The sequence below is a fragment of the Metschnikowia bicuspidata genome (assembly GCF_001664035.1).
Source record: "Metschnikowia bicuspidata var. bicuspidata NRRL YB-4993 chromosome Unknown METBIscaffold_8, whole genome shotgun sequence".
In the NCBI taxonomy this organism is placed as follows: domain Eukaryota; kingdom Fungi; phylum Ascomycota; class Pichiomycetes; order Serinales; family Metschnikowiaceae; genus Metschnikowia; species Metschnikowia bicuspidata.
Genome location: NW_017387738.1, coordinates 55,309 through 70,089, shown reverse-complemented (window position 1 = coordinate 70,089; position 14,781 = coordinate 55,309). Strand labels below are relative to the sequence as shown.

Here is a 14,781-nt window from a genome sequence, read left to right as displayed (position 1 = left end):
GCATTTCCTCACTCATTGTCTGCCAGACCTGCCGATTTTCTAACAAACGGTTTTCACATGCCTGATATCCAGGCTTCGCTGCCCTTTCAACAAACACCTGAGCCTGAACTATCCAATGTGGATCCTAATCTCTTTAACAGATCTTCAAGCACACTGGGAATAATGTCATCGGCCCCACAGGCTATAAGCTTTCCGCTGACGCAATCTCGATTCCCTCCGTCGAAGAGACAAACGCCTCTGCTGCTGTATGAACCTTCGACTTTCATGTACCACGGAGGGTCGAACTCTTTCCTGGCACCTATGAAAAGACAAGATAACTCATTGGTAAGTGTTGCGGATCATTTTGCAGCTCCTCTGAGGCCTTTTACGCCATACGATGATGAAATTGGCTCAATTCCTGACTCGATGAATTTGGGAGGCTCTCAATACGATCCTAGCCTTTCAAATATGCTCTCAGCCAGGTCTTCCATTGCAGAACCACTATTAGTCAATGACACGGACAGGATGTCTTTCTTTGACACAAACGTGAGGAACCCAACTCAATCTTATCTCACTCTGCAGCTTTCAAACCAGCACCAGCTACAGCTACAGCAACAGCAGCTTCAAAACTCTCATTTCGACACAACTGCTGGTACTTCGTGGTCGGAAAATTATGTTGATGATGTTGGTAGTCCTATGGAGTCTATTTCAACTTCGAATTCGGGAACGACACCAAATGTCAATCGGTTAGTATCTCTGCCCAAAAAAAAGACAAAGATGAAGAAAATGAAAAAGAAGATAGAGTCTAATGCATTCAGCGGAAACTCTCCATCTACGGGCAACAATGGAAAAGGGGTGAATGTACTGGAAAATAGAACTGGGACACCAGTGACATCTGGGGCAACTTCTAGAGGGAACCCAAAGAGTTCAAATCAGAACTTGAATTCAACTAATATTGAATGTGCAAATTGTTTTACAAAGACAACGCCTTTGTGGCGGAGGAATCCTCAAGGTGAGCCGCTCTGTAATGCATGTGGTCTATTTTTGAAACTTCATGGAACTGTTCGGCCCTTGAGTTTAAAAACAGATGTTATCAAAAAACGACAGCGTGGACAGGGCACTGGTTCTGGTACAAAAAAGACTCCTCAGCAGAGCTCGGGGTTGTCGCAGAGCCTTAACACGATCACTTCCAAATCTGATAGAGATGGAGATGACTTGAACCCCAAGCCTCTCAATAAAAGCAGACAAAACTCTGCAGACAAAGCCGGTGCATATAAGAAAAAGGAGGTGAAGCCTTACGATTCAGAAATGGGTGAGTCAATCACAGTTAAATCAGAAGAAACTCTTATCCCGATTAATGAACTGGACAAGGAAAGCGAATGGTACTCAATACCACAAAACAGCCTAAAAATGGATGTCGAGGAACACGAGGAGAATAAAGGCCAATGGGATTGGCTAATTATGAATATCTAATTGATATAAAAGCATAGATGCGGCTGTTAGATTTTGTTTAATATAAAGATTATAGACTGCGTATAATTTCAATTATGTCCTCCGCCTTTAGAAATGAAATTCAATATATTGCTGCAGCGGTAGTGCACGCACCCTTTCGGTATCGCAGAGCTCACCAAACCTGATTACATCATCTCTCCATACAATCTCAAGTAGCTCTGAGAAAGAAGCTTCTGCCATCATCTCAAACAGGATGTATCCGAAAGTGACCATAGAATATTGTGCCAGATGCAAATGGCACAATCGGGCTGTGTGGTATCTCCAGGAAATCTTACAGACATTTAGCGACCCTGAGAAAAATCTCGTTGCAGAAGTTGCTGTCCGCCCATCATACGACAAGCCTGGTATTTTTGTTATCGAGATTTCTACACAAGATGATGTTAGCAAAATCATATACTGTCGAAGATTGAAAAAATCAGGGCTTCCGCAAACAGAATCATATCACTATGATGGATTCCCAGACTCAAAATTATTAAAAAACCTTATACGAGACAGTCTCTTTCCAGAGCACGGTCTAGGGCATCTGGACGGTAAGGCCGATCTCTTGACTGATTGCATCCCCTGTAGAGAAAATGAGTGAGAAACTGCGTTGACTTTTGAATGCAATATGGGTTCTCCGAATCCTTTACAAACATGCTTTGTGAACAAATTATCGGATAGGATGCTGTTGCAAATGAATTTGTCACTATGCTCAATACAATGTCTTTTTGACATGGAATTCATCTAGAAATGGAATTAAAAAAATGAGTACTTTTAACGCCGGCTTTTGGGGTTTAGTAAGCCGATTATTCCAGGAGGTGAAGCATCCCAAGCACTCCAACTAACTTGATTCTGCCAGATGGTCAAAGGATATACCCCAAGGCTCATAAACCCATACTTTTGTCTTTCCCAATCTTTCGCATGTCTGCACAAATACATGGGCAGGTCTTTTGCTGCAGGGGTTTATTGTCTCACAAGTATTATTACTATGGGATTCGCCTGTGCAGAAGCTGCATGCTCCCTTCTAGTGATCTTGGTTCATGTGCTTCTTTTTAATTAGATATGTGTGCGTTCCAAATGCTTTACCCTCTTTTGTTCGCTTACTCGCCATCAGTGTAGACATCGCTGTCGTCGTCTTTGTCTTCTTCCTCGCCTTCTTCCTCGTCCGTTTCAATGAAATCATCAACAGCGTAGCTGACTTCCTTCTTGCGTCTCCCAGGAGCTTTATCGTTCACAATAATAAGATCATCCAATTCATCTTGGACACTGGGAACACCCTGAGACTTTGCAGTAGAGGTCGAAGGTTTCTTGGCATCATCATCTTCGGATAGAACCACAACATCCTCATCTGAATCAAAAAATGATCTCTTCGACTTCTCTGAGGCTTTCGAATCTGTTGAAGAATTGGTGGGAGGCTTCTTAAAAAAAGTGGGAAGATTATCCTCTGGGGGTGCAGAATCCTTTTTGGAGAAGGGAAGTGTACCTTGTGCTTTCTTCACGTTGCCCTTTGAGGTATCGGCTTTCTTGCTGATGGCTGTAGCAGTCGATGACTTCTTTACAGGCTTCTTTTTCGCGGCTCCATAGTCGTCATCTTTTGCATCAGCTTTGACTCTCCTTCTCTTCTTAGATGCTCTCAGACCGGGGCCACTGGTCAATTTCGAGCGCTCAAACTCATCGTCGTCCATGAATTTTTGCCAACTTTCCAAAAATGCATCCAAATCTTCATTCCACAAATCTTTGGCACTTTTGTTGAACAAGATGTTCAATTCTTGCTCCTTCTCGTCACGCTGCTCTAGCAATTTCTCGTATCTTTCGCGAGTCAATGCCCAAAGTGACATTCCAAGCAAGTAGTCGTAATGTGAATAGATGTTCTCGGGTACATGGACATTTTCCTCCGATTCTATCTGGTTCACACCTTGCTCGTTGATGAGATCCATGTCACCTGTTCCCATCTCTTCCTCCTTCAACGTTTTCTCCGCATCTTCGATGAACAAACAAGAATCATCATCCTTAATTTGTTGGCCCTTTTTATCAAAACGAGTGAACTTCAACAGCCTAAGAAGCTCAACTAAGACTGTTCGTTTCTTGTTGGAAACACTCAATTCTTTGTCAATTATCAACTTGATGAACCTGGCCTGTTCACTCAACTTGACCAACTGATTCTGCAAAGCTTCAGTCATGTGATCCTTACGCTTTTGGTAGTAGAGTAAGCGCACGAAGTAGAAATCTCTCAAAATTTGATTAGGATCATCATACTTTTTTATCCTTCCCTCGGAGTCAAAAGCGACCATATTTGACATTGACACGGTAGATACGAGTTTGAACCTTTCAAGCATCCCTATTTTTCGTGTTTTAGCCATCTCTGCCTCGGTCAATTTGACCACAAAACGGATTCTCGAAGTGTGTTGTTCCTCCATATCTTTAATCCAAGCAGTTTTATCATTCTCAATAGCTTCCAACAAGAAGTTTTTAACATTGTCGGTCCATGTTTTGACTGGAATTTCCGAAATTTCCACAGTCTTCGCATCCATTTGTTCGATAAGACCCTTGATTTTGTATCTTCCGGCGTCGATTTTTTCAATCTCGCCCTCCCATCCTCTATACCATGGCACTAACTCCTCCAACTCTTGTCCTTCCATTAGTCTTCTAATGTTATTGACTAAATCAACAGGGTTGAATGAAGGAATGTTTGTAGACCAGCCAGTGCCAATACCCTCAGCACCATTTACCAAAAGCATAGGAATGACAGGTAGATACCACTCCGGCTCCACTGTTTGCTCGTCGTCTTGAATGTAGGTGTACAACGGATCATCCAAGGGATTGAAAACCTTTCTTGTGATCTCGTTCAATTCTGTGAAAATATATCTTGCAGCGGAGAAGTCTTTACCACCAGCAGCTCGAGTACCAAACCCACCGTTTGGTTTTAACAAATTCATATTATTCGAACCGATGAAGTTCTGCGCCAAGCCAATAATTGTTTGCATTAAAGACTGTTCGCCATGATGATAAGCGGTCTTCTCTCCGATGTAACCAGCCAATTGAGCCACTTTCATTTCGTTGACAAGATTTCTCTTAAAGCATCCAAATAAGACTTTACGTTGGCCAGGCTTGAAACCATCGAGAACTGAAGGAATAGATCTGATGTTGTCCGCCATTGAGAACAAAATGAGCTCCTCATTGATGAAATTACTGATGGGAATCACTTTCATTTCAGAATCAAGATGAGTACCTGGTTGGAAGCCTTGTAACCACTCCTTTCTATCATCGGCTTTCTTTTTGGAAAAAGCTAACTCTATCAAGTTCGGGTCTTGTTCTTGAAGAGCATGAAATTCTTTCAAGTGACTATCCAAACGCGAGAAATATTCTCTTGCTTCCGCGGGCGTAGATGTACCCAAACCCTTGTAGTATTTATGGGACCACCGAACGTTTTGGCCTTCTGTGTCTCTCCAAGACTCAAATTCCGGCATCGAATAGAACGAAATTTTTTGCAGGTCCTGGCGGCCTCTTCCCTTGATAGTGACCTTGACAATTGGGGTAATGAACTCAAGCAAAAATCCTGGAATGCTAAGAAGACCAGGAAAACTCGATTCGAAAAAATTGATGAGCAATCCTTTGATGTGCGAGCCATCGTGATCTTGATCAGTCATAATCATAACATGGCCATACCTCAACTCTTTGACATTGTCAATCGTGTAGTGCTTTTTGTGTTGTAAACCAATGATTTTCTTCAAAGCCGTGATCTCTGCGTTCTTAGCAATCTGGTCAGCAGATGCATCACGCACGTTCAACAACTTACCACGAAGAGGAAAACAACCGTAGTAATCTCTTCCAACAACAGAAAAGCCTGCGACTGCCAAGGACTTAGCAGAGTCACCTTCTGTCAAAATCAATGTACAGTTGCACCCCTCCTTGGTTCCAGCCTTATTGGCGTCCACCAATTTGACCTGGCCCTTAATTCTCGTCTTTCTTCTTCCATCCTCTTTCTGTAAAGCCTTATCTTCGTTTGCGTCGACAATACTCCTAATGGTGTCAATGATACTAGTTTTCATTATTTTCTTGATGAACTGGTCAGTGATTGTCACCTTGTCCTTTTGCTTGGTGGCAAACTGACTTGCTCTGGTAGTGAGTTGTTCCTTTGTCTGCGAAGTGAAAGCAGGGTTTTCGATAAGACTGTTGATGAAAATGAACATGTTGCTTTTGATCTGAGGCGCTTTGATCATCAATTTTTTTTTTCCTTTTTCCTTCTTGTTCAACTCATCCATCAATTTGTCAATAATCTGATCGGATACGTATTTAACGTGTGTTCCGCCTGCTGTCGTCGCGATCGAGTTCACGAAACTCACCTGATTAAAGGTACCATCACTCACGGCAAAAGCTACCTCCCAACGGTCATTAATCACCTCATGAACTATGGAAGTGTAGTTGTTGGCTTCCTGTTCGATACTTAAGCTTGGGCTTCTCTCATTTATTGCCTTGACATACATCTCCACATATCCCTTGAAGCTCTTTACTGGGAGTTTTTTCTCATTCAAATAAATGTTGCAATCTCGAACAGTACCACACAAATCGTATACTCTTCTGCGCAAAACACAAAGAATGTCTTCATCGAGAATTTCCATATGAAACTTAGCGAGGTCAGGCTTGAATGTGACCTTAGTATATTCACGCTTATTCTTCACCTTGGTGATTTGCGGCTTAGACACTTTCAGCATATTCTGAGTCCATGTTTGCTTATAAAGTTGACCTGTAGTTTGGTCTGATGTCTCGAGCTCAAACTCTGTCGAAAATATGTTACAGAGCTTGGCACCGAATCCATTTCTTCCACCGACGACTTTCTTCTGGTCATCGTCGTAATTAGAAGACGTAAGTAAGTTTCCAAAAATCATCTCTGGAATCCAGATATTTTCCTTGTCATGGATCTCCACAGGAATACCTTTACCGTCATTCATGACCAGAATAGTGTTTGCTGCGGCATCTATTTCTACCTTGATGTTCTTCATGGATTTGTCTCTGATTTTGTTATCGGCAGCATTGACCAAGATTTCATCAAAGATCTTGTATAAGCCAGGTACAATGGTCACTTTCTTGAACATCATCAGCTCGGACGCGTCATCAAAGCACCACATCTCAACTTCATTTTTCTCGACAGATCCGATATATGTATCTGGTCTTTTCAAAATATGTTCCAATTGCGAAAGCTTTTGGTACTGGTTTGAGGCATTACCACCGTTTCTTGAAGCAGGCGTTCCACTTTCAGAAGACGCGTTGCTGCTCGAGGATCCAGCCGATCTGGCCGTTTTTTTTGTTGGCCGGGTCACCTCCTCCACGCCAGATGAGTAATCATTATCTGAGTAATCTGACATGTTACCACGGAGATCTATGTTAGATTGAGCACGCGTTGTTTTTGTTGTTGTTGTTTTTTTACTTTGAACCTGAGATTTATGGGCCTGGAGGGACTGGTGCAATTTTCGTGTTTTGATCGAGCCTATGCGATGTGTGTACGCGAATTTCCTAGAAAGGCAAATACTTATCTGCCGGGCCCAGAACTGTTGTGCGCAACGTCTGCTGATAAACATGTTTAGTCCTGGTCCAAGGTATCTTCGGACAGAGCCAAAAAGAAAGAGTTTGACGGCAAATCAGTGGGAGTACATAAACTAAGTATGATACGGTTTGTAAAAAGAAAAACCTTATGTCTCGTAAATGAGTGTATCCGGTGCTGAAACTGCTTCAAAGCCGTCTTAGCTTGGTTATTGTTACACGATGCGAAATATAAAGATGAAAATTCATGGCAGTGTGTGGCGGGTAACCCTTACTACAACGCCATGATGAAACTGGATGCCATTCTCAGGCAAATTAATATGCTATATTTAGATGCAGTATCTAGTGAAACAGAAGAGTGATGAGGGTGTACCATGGCTAACAACACAGCTCCCAGTGATGCAGAACTCTAGGCATACAATTAAACCTTTTAGTGTGCAACTGGAGGTTATTGGAAACACTAACTGTATAAGCTATTTATAACCCCTTACGAACAAACCGGCGTCAATTTGGGATACCATCATCTTGCGCTTGTGTTCTGCTCAAATGATCCCGCAAGCAGTATGAGAAAATAATTCCCCAAGACATAGAATTTGTTGCTGATTGCAGATTTCGGCTTCAGAACTCGATACATGCAACAAATTTTGCATTGTTCGACGCTTGAAGTTAGTTTCACTCGTCGACCTAGATCTCGATTGGTCCTCATCTTTGAAACGGATCCTACACCTACCCCAGACAGTCCACCAGAAACCTATCCCGAATAGTGGATGTTGTGTCAATCTAGCAGTGGAGTTCCGTAGTTGGCATATGGCCATAATAAAAATTATGTCTGTAGGGGAGTTTTATATGCCGTTATTTTTCCCAGATATTTCTGATTATAGTCTTCGAGTTTGTATCATCCTTTAAAAGCTCAAAGAAAAAACTTAAAGCTTGACACACAAGAATGTCTGATTTTATGCTCAATTGCTCTTTGGCGGGAATTATGGTTCGTGGCTCATGCTCTGGCACTTCAAAAACATCATCGTGACCCACCAGGCTCATGTCCCTTACTTCCGCCTCTTCTTACCTTTAGTAAGTTGTGCTTGAATTTTAGCAAACTCTTCGTCGTCGGGGACGCTTCGTTTCTTACCCTTGGAGCGTCCATATTTTGCTTCTAAGGACAGGATCAAATCATCCATGCGACCGCTGCTATTTTTCTGAATCATTGCCTTTAGATCATTTTCACCACTTGCCTTCTTCTGGCCGATGATCTTTGCTAATTCGGCAGCCTCCTGTGCCTCTTTAGCCATCTTCTTCAACACCTGTTTGACTTTCGTTTTGCGCGATTTTTTGTACTTGTTCCATGTGAGTTGAATGGTCTTATCCATAGCAATCTCATCATTAGACACAGCTTTATCGATCATGTCGAACACACGGTTTTCCAGCGCCTCGTCAAACTCTAAATGCGGAATCACCTCGAATAGCCGGAGAAAATCACCTTCGTAGTATACAAAATTGTGCAATATATCATCCTTTTCTTCCAAAGACTTCTGGTATTTTTCTCTATCCTCATCGATCATATCTATAGTGATTTTCTCCGTCATGTTCTGGAAGTACTCTTTCCAGTCGAAGTCACCAGCAGAAAAATCTGAAGAGTTGCCATACGAGCCCGTCGTGTCATAGATCTTACGCTTCTGGGGATCTGATAGCACACTATATGCCAACTGGATTTTTGGAAAATAATCCTTGTCCTCGTTCGTTTCAAGCTGCTGGATTTTATCTGGATGGTACTGTAGCGAAAGCTTCTTGTATGCCTTTTTTATCTCCACAGGCGAGGCAGTGGTACTCACGCAGAGCGTCTTGTAAAGATCGAATTCCATTGTCATCGACCGAGATAATATAGCTTTTATTTGTGAGTGGAGCTCCCAAAGATTAGTCGGAGAACTGGATCGAAGCTTTTAAATTTCTCAGTCCAGTGCCTCAGACGTGATTCATGTCTTCGCGTCTGCATTTTGTGTGGAGCATTCGCGCGCCACTAACCATGCAGAACACCAAGATGAAGCGTGCCAATAGAAATCAGAGAAGGCGAGAAGCATCCTTGTTTATGATATACAGACGGATTGTGCTTGGAATAAAATTTAGCTATTTTGGATTTGTTTCTTTTTCTGGGCGGAGCTGACGTCTCCCTATAAGCAGGCGAAGTCCTCACAGCTTGCTCATTTCTTTAACTCATTAATTGACTCACTGATAGCCTTCGAAACCTTGCCCACGTGACCTTCGTAGACAGAGTATCCCATGTGGCCAACACGGAAGTATCTACCGACCAAGGCCTTGTGAATACCTCCGGCCACAGTAAAGCCTTTTGTGGCCAATTTTGCCAATAACTCTGGTCCGTCCACGCCCTCCGGAAAGTATACGGCAGTGAGCCCGTGAGCGGCAACATCCCTCTTGACAGGCAAGATCTTCATGCCCAACTTCTCCATTTCATCTTTGAATTGACTGGAGACTTTCTCGTGCTTTGAGAATCTGTCCTCCAAGGTCTCGGAAAGGATTTCGTCCAACGACACTTTCAAGGCGGTGATAGTCTGCACAGCTGGGGTGGCAAAATACGCACCAGAGCCAGACTCGTACGCCTTCATGATAGGAGTCCATCTCTTCAAAGAAGCAAAGAAAGTCGACTCTTTTTCCCTCGCCAAGGCTTTTTCAACCGCTCTGGAAGAGGCGTAGAAGATGGACAAGCCCGCTGGAACGCCAAGCGCCTTTTGAGAAGCCGTCAAGGCGAAGTCCACGCCCCACTTGTCGAATTCCATATCCTCCACACCAATAGAGCACACACCGTCTACTATAATCAAGGTCTCTGGAGAGATCTTGCGGACAACCTCGGCAATTGCACCCACATCGGACACGACAGAAGTGGAAGTATCCACGTGGGTGATTGTGATGGCAGCATACTTTTCTTTTTTCAATTGAGCTTCGATCTGGTCAAGTGGAACCACGTCTCCCACTGGAGCAGTGATGACGTCGACGTCTGCGTCGTAAACCTTCAAGCAGTCAGCAAACGAGTCAGAAAAGAAGCCCGTCAGCAAGACAAGCACCTTTTCATTTTTCTCAATCAAATTGGCAGCAGCAACGTCCCAACCCAACGTACCCGAGCCGGCAAGAACGTATGGCTGGGAATTGGCGTCAGAAGACTTGAACAACTTTCTCAAGTTCTGCAACACGGCCTGAAAAGTCTTCACAAATTCGGGAGACGTGTGTGCCTGTGAAGGCGTTGCCATGGCATACAAGACAGGGTCCGAAAACTCAATGGGACCGGGAATCATGGTGAGCTTGTGCTCAGGTTGCTTGTAAGGGACACTCATTGTGGAAGAGAGTCTGGAAAACTGGATCAAAAATGGATGGATCTGTTTGGAAGTTGGGGCTCGCTGGTATATTTGCGAACTCAATTTCAGTGTTTGTTTAAAAAAAATGTTTTTGAGCATACAATGGGAAATCTATATTGAGGCTCGCCGAATTAATGGGACGACAAGACAGGTGGGTCCGATAAATAATTTGTGGAGAAGCCGGGCCGGGTGTGCACACAGCTCGCTATCAACCGCAACGGAGGATAGGCCGCGGCATTTCATACCTCATTGGGAACGGAAACGTCGGGCCGCGCGGATTTCTCCGGCGACCCGGCAAATCGTGCCCAGGCAAAGTCTGTTATCAGGACGGAAAATTGGTGTTGACGACACTGTAAGTTGCAAACTGAACTGCATTTTCTTATAAACTGAGACACATATATAGGCATCGTAGATTAAATACAGGAGTCAATCCTCTTTCGGGCCCTCTCTATCACGGAGGTAAAAGGAGAGCTTTCCTGATGCCACGGTTTTTAAAGTTACAGGGACAGTTTTGGCCCCAGTGTTTCTCAAATTTTCATGCTGAAGATCATGAGAAACACTTCTCACGTGAGCTCCCGCTTACTATTTTCTTGTCCAGGCACGTGTGGCTGTATCATCCGTCTTACTCTGTATTATAGCTGGTGCTTGAGTTGGAGTCTGGTGCTGAACATTCCTTATTTCGGGCAATTTTCGAGTGCAAAATAAATATGCATTACTGTGACTTCGAAAGCCGGGCATTGATTTCATTTGTCACCACGTTCGAGCACAACTTTCAAAATTAGTATTTTATAAGTACACATTTAAAATCAGTATCCGACCAAATTCATATTCAGTTGACAAGCACAAGCTGAATGCGCCCAAAGAATTTGACTACCCCCTTTTTAAAGAAATTTTATCTCATATTTCAGATGCAATAGTATGTTGGCAATAATACATTTAAAACCGGCGCATGGTTCTAGTGCGCAGGCTCCATCATGTCGTAGAGATTTCCGCAGAGATCTTTTGGCTGTTGGTCCGAAACCCCTCAGTAGCAGCAAAACTGGCATATCCTCATGGAAGATCCCAAAGGAGTCGTGTAGGGTTTTCCTCGCAACCAGAAGGTCTGTTATACTCAAGATTGTGTTCGCTATCGAAGCTCATGACGCGCTTTTGTTCTTCACGCAATGTACGCACTCTCTAAACATCTCGCATCAGTAAGAACCCAAAATTACCCCATGCTACCAAAGTTCTCCCTCAGAGCCCATAAAGCGCCACTCACTTGCCTAACGTGCCATCAGGATAAACTTGTATCGTCAGACCGCGATGGATTTATCATAATCTGGAACCTTACCTCGCGAAGGCCCATGGCACTATGGAGGGCTCATGATGGCCATATTCTCACGTTGAAACTGTCGCCAATGGGCCTCATTTCCCACGGAAGAGACTCTATGATAAGGATCTGGGACTTGAGCCTGGAATATTTGAAGACATGCTCAGAAAACATGTCGGACATCGCAGCATTAGGTGCTAAGTTAAACCCACTGCTCCCTCAGCCGATACATGCTGAAATCCCAGTGAATGCTCTCAACTTTTGCAACGTAGACTTCTGTGATGGAATGATGATAACACCAGCAACTGTTGACTCGGATAACTTTGATATATACGAGGTGAGCGATCCATTTGGCCTGTTCAATTTCAAGAGAGTGCTCCAGAATATTTCTCCCCTGAGCCTCCTGCGAAGCGAACATCTTATAGAGGAAATTGGGGCCTCCCAGCATCAAGACAAACGGGGAGGAAATGGAGTAATCATGCGTACATTGTTTGTGGAGCGAAGTCTTTTTTTCGTGGGCTACGAGTCAGGTGCCATCTATGGCTTTTCGATAGAACAAAATAACCATGATAAGGCCTCCGTAAAAGAGCGTTCCATTATCTTCAAAGACTGTAACCTCTCGATTGTGTTCAGCCTGCACGAACACAATCCCCTGCCTATATTATCATTGGTGCTAAACTCAGCAACCTCAGAGCTATATACTGGATCTGCCTCCAAAAAGCTCATTTGCTACAACGTCAGGAATTTGCTAGACATAAAATTCAAGCAAGATGAGAATACCTCAAATTTCACACCGCACAACCTCAGGCATTATGGTATTCAGTGTATACAGATTACAAACAAAATGATATTGACTGGGTTCTGGGATGGGGTTATAAAGGGGTTCACGAATGATTTCGAGGAAGCTACACGCTTAGAACGAAAAGAAGAATCAATAAGACCAGAGCACGACGGCGAAATTTCGAAGCCGGCAAAGAAATCTATATGTATGGAGATTTGGGCTCCTTGTTTTCAGAATTCGAGTGTTTCGTGTTTCAATGGCCGGAAAAATACACTTCGGAGAGCTGCCACAGGCAAAGATACACTTTTATTTGTCGGTTACGGTGACGGACTTATAACTGCTTTCAAGGGAATCAATTGAATATCTATAAAAGGAGCGTTGTGATGAAGTTCTAATCTTTGTAGTCAACCCTGATGTGTTTCTTCAACTCGAGCGGGCAGGTGTTGTTCCCCGGCCCCCACATTGTAGTTGTTATTGTTCCCCCCGTAGAACAGTTTGCGTTTACTGTTTCTTCTTTGATTGTTTGTGTTCGCATTTTGGGTGCTCAAGTGGTTGTGTCCACCACTGCTACTGGCCCTGGATTGCGTCGTACTTGGAGCACGTTGAGGGTTGTTTTGCAGACCACTCAGATATTGTCTTCCCACAGAGCTGCTCCTCAGATTCAGACCATGTCCTTGCCCATATGAGCTGTTTCTCTTCAGCAGCTGACGATGTAAATTGGGGTTGCCACTATCAGTAGAGCGTGTTTGTTGACTTCTAGAGCCCCCGCGCTGTTTGGGTAGAATTTCCGAACCCTCATGTAAGCTGGCTTCTGGGGAAAATCTCATCGAGTTACGATTTTTCCTCTTTATCAGCTGTGAAGAGGCTCGGGAACCCAGGCGCTCTTGAGGAGGCTTTACTTCGATATCATAAAAACTGGTTTCTAACGAGACGGCCGACTCTCGAATCAAATCGTCCAAGTCGATCAATGTCTCTGAACGTTCCGTCACCATGTCGAAGATATCGGGATGTTTGTGCCTGAGAACATTGATGATATCAACATTATCCAGAAGAATGGACTTGCATTCCTCACCATGAGTCTTCGCGACCTTGGCCAAAAGAGAAAGCAAGCCTAGAATCGATTTGTTGCGGTCGACAAGCATGTTATCCATTGATGTCCTTTTCAAATTGAGCCCCTCCAAAAGTGCATCTACATCTTTGTCGTTTCCCTCAAGCTTCTCCATGAGATCTCTCATGTCACGTATAGAGTCCAGTCTGTATGTTTCCAACTGGTTTGTCAATTTGTTCAATTCATCTTGATAGTGGCGCTTGTACTCGGTCTGCGAGGCCATTAGGGCGTCATACGAAATCTTGAGGCGTTCATGTTCGGCTGTGGATGACGCAGAAGATTCTTGGAGATTTTCGCAGCGGATTTTGTAGTTTTTCACCGACTGCTTGAGAGACTCAGACTCCAGGCTCAAATCATCAAACTCGGATTCCAAGTCGACAATTCGGCGTTCCTTGCGCTTCAACAAAGCATTCACCATGTCATTTTCATGCTTACAGTTTGCCAACTGGTCCACTAGTGAGTCATTTTTGGAGGCCAAAATCGTTGATTTTTTTTTGTAGTCTCCACAAGACAAGCGGAGGACTTCTAATTCATGCTTCAAGTCGTCGATTTGCGAGTGAAGTGAGTCAATCACCCGCGAGGTGGACTGTTGCTTTCTGGGGCTATCCTCCATGACTGAAGCCGCTTAATTAAGATATATGTGGTTTCACTTCGTCTGTCAATCACTTGGTGGCAGCTTAAACAAAGTGATCAACAAAGCGTAAGAATACGTGGCTGGGAAAAGAGCTTTAAAAGAGTCGTAAACTGACCTTTTTCTAGTTTATTTTTCCAAGGGCCCAGTATTCTTCCAACGAAGCAGGCGGAGAATATCTTCACAAAAGCCGTATGCTGTAGGAAAGAATTACCTGTATGCTACCCAAAGTGTTCTTCGAGTGTATAAAAGGCAGCCGAGGTGAAACACCCGTACACTGCTAACGCCGAGTTTATAATCGTCCGGCTGCACTCTTGGAACAGAGTTGTAGAGAGGGCCAAAATGAGATGATCATTTTGATACTCTTCGGAAAGAAAAGAGCTCTCTTTACATGTATGTAGAATTTGTGGAGCATCGATATGAGAAACATGTCTATTGACATATGTGTGGGTGGTGTGTAGGCGCACGCGACACTTACCAGCCGGGACAGAAAATGGAGTGTAATCTTTCGACTCTCAGAGTGCATGCAAAGTGCCATATTGGTCGTTCAATACCAATCCCACACCTGGCTCACGCCCTTCA

General features: G+C 43.7%; 7 protein-coding genes across 7 annotated transcripts in view; 3 read left to right on the top strand and 4 right to left on the bottom strand.

The window, feature by feature from the left end:
• GAT1 (Gat1p) overlaps nucleotides 1-1,538 on the top strand; it is a 3,109-nt gene extending 1,571 nt beyond the window's left edge. The window contains exon 2 of the mRNA XM_018856345.1: nucleotides 1-1,538. Within this exon, the coding sequence (XP_018709502.1) occupies nucleotides 1-1,452 (1,452 nt within the window). The 3' untranslated portion in view covers nucleotides 1,453-1,538.
• Nucleotides 1,539-1,578: 40 nt separating this feature from the next.
• METBIDRAFT_223592 (uncharacterized protein) lies at nucleotides 1,579-2,320 on the top strand. The gene has a single exon (XM_018855161.1). It carries the CDS (start codon nucleotides 1,685-1,687, stop codon nucleotides 2,069-2,071), a length of 387 nt encoding a protein of 128 aa, XP_018709501.1. The 5' UTR covers nucleotides 1,579-1,684; the 3' UTR covers nucleotides 2,072-2,320.
• A 250-nt stretch (nucleotides 2,321-2,570) lies between these two features.
• Nucleotides 2,571-6,814, bottom strand: TOP2 (DNA topoisomerase 2; the record flags this gene model as incomplete). Its single annotated transcript, XM_018859151.1, has 2 exons — nucleotides 2,571-6,741; nucleotides 6,789-6,814. 2 exons carry the CDS (start codon nucleotides 6,812-6,814, stop codon nucleotides 2,571-2,573), a joined length of 4,197 nt encoding a protein of 1,398 aa, XP_018709500.1.
• A 1,240-nt stretch (nucleotides 6,815-8,054) lies between these two features.
• METBIDRAFT_47599 (uncharacterized protein) lies at nucleotides 8,055-8,873 on the bottom strand (the record flags this gene model as incomplete). The annotated part of the gene is made up of 1 exon (XM_018858193.1): nucleotides 8,055-8,873. One exon carries the CDS (start codon nucleotides 8,871-8,873, stop codon nucleotides 8,055-8,057), a length of 819 nt encoding a protein of 272 aa, XP_018709499.1.
• Nucleotides 8,874-9,203: 330 nt separating this feature from the next.
• Nucleotides 9,204-10,349, bottom strand: METBIDRAFT_13727 (pyridoxal-phosphate-dependent aminotransferase family protein; the record flags this gene model as incomplete). The annotated part of the gene is made up of 1 exon (XM_018854418.1): nucleotides 9,204-10,349. The coding sequence occupies one exon, from the start codon at nucleotides 10,347-10,349 to the stop codon at nucleotides 9,204-9,206; it is 1,146 nt and encodes a 381-aa protein (XP_018709498.1).
• Nucleotides 10,350-11,362: 1,013 nt separating this feature from the next.
• Nucleotides 11,363-13,212, top strand: METBIDRAFT_33594 (uncharacterized protein). Its single transcript, XM_018856344.1, has one exon. The coding sequence runs from the start codon at nucleotides 11,534-11,536 to the stop codon at nucleotides 12,818-12,820; it is 1,287 nt and encodes a 428-aa protein (XP_018709497.1). The 5' UTR covers nucleotides 11,363-11,533; the 3' UTR covers nucleotides 12,821-13,212.
• Nucleotides 13,213-13,359: 147 nt separating this feature from the next.
• On the bottom strand, nucleotides 13,360-14,181 carry SHE3 (She3p; the record flags this gene model as incomplete). Its single annotated transcript, XM_018855359.1, has 1 exon — nucleotides 13,360-14,181. A coding segment is annotated over one exon (822 nt), but the record flags the coding sequence as incomplete, so codon positions are not given.
• Nucleotides 14,182-14,781: the final 600 nt, after the last annotated feature.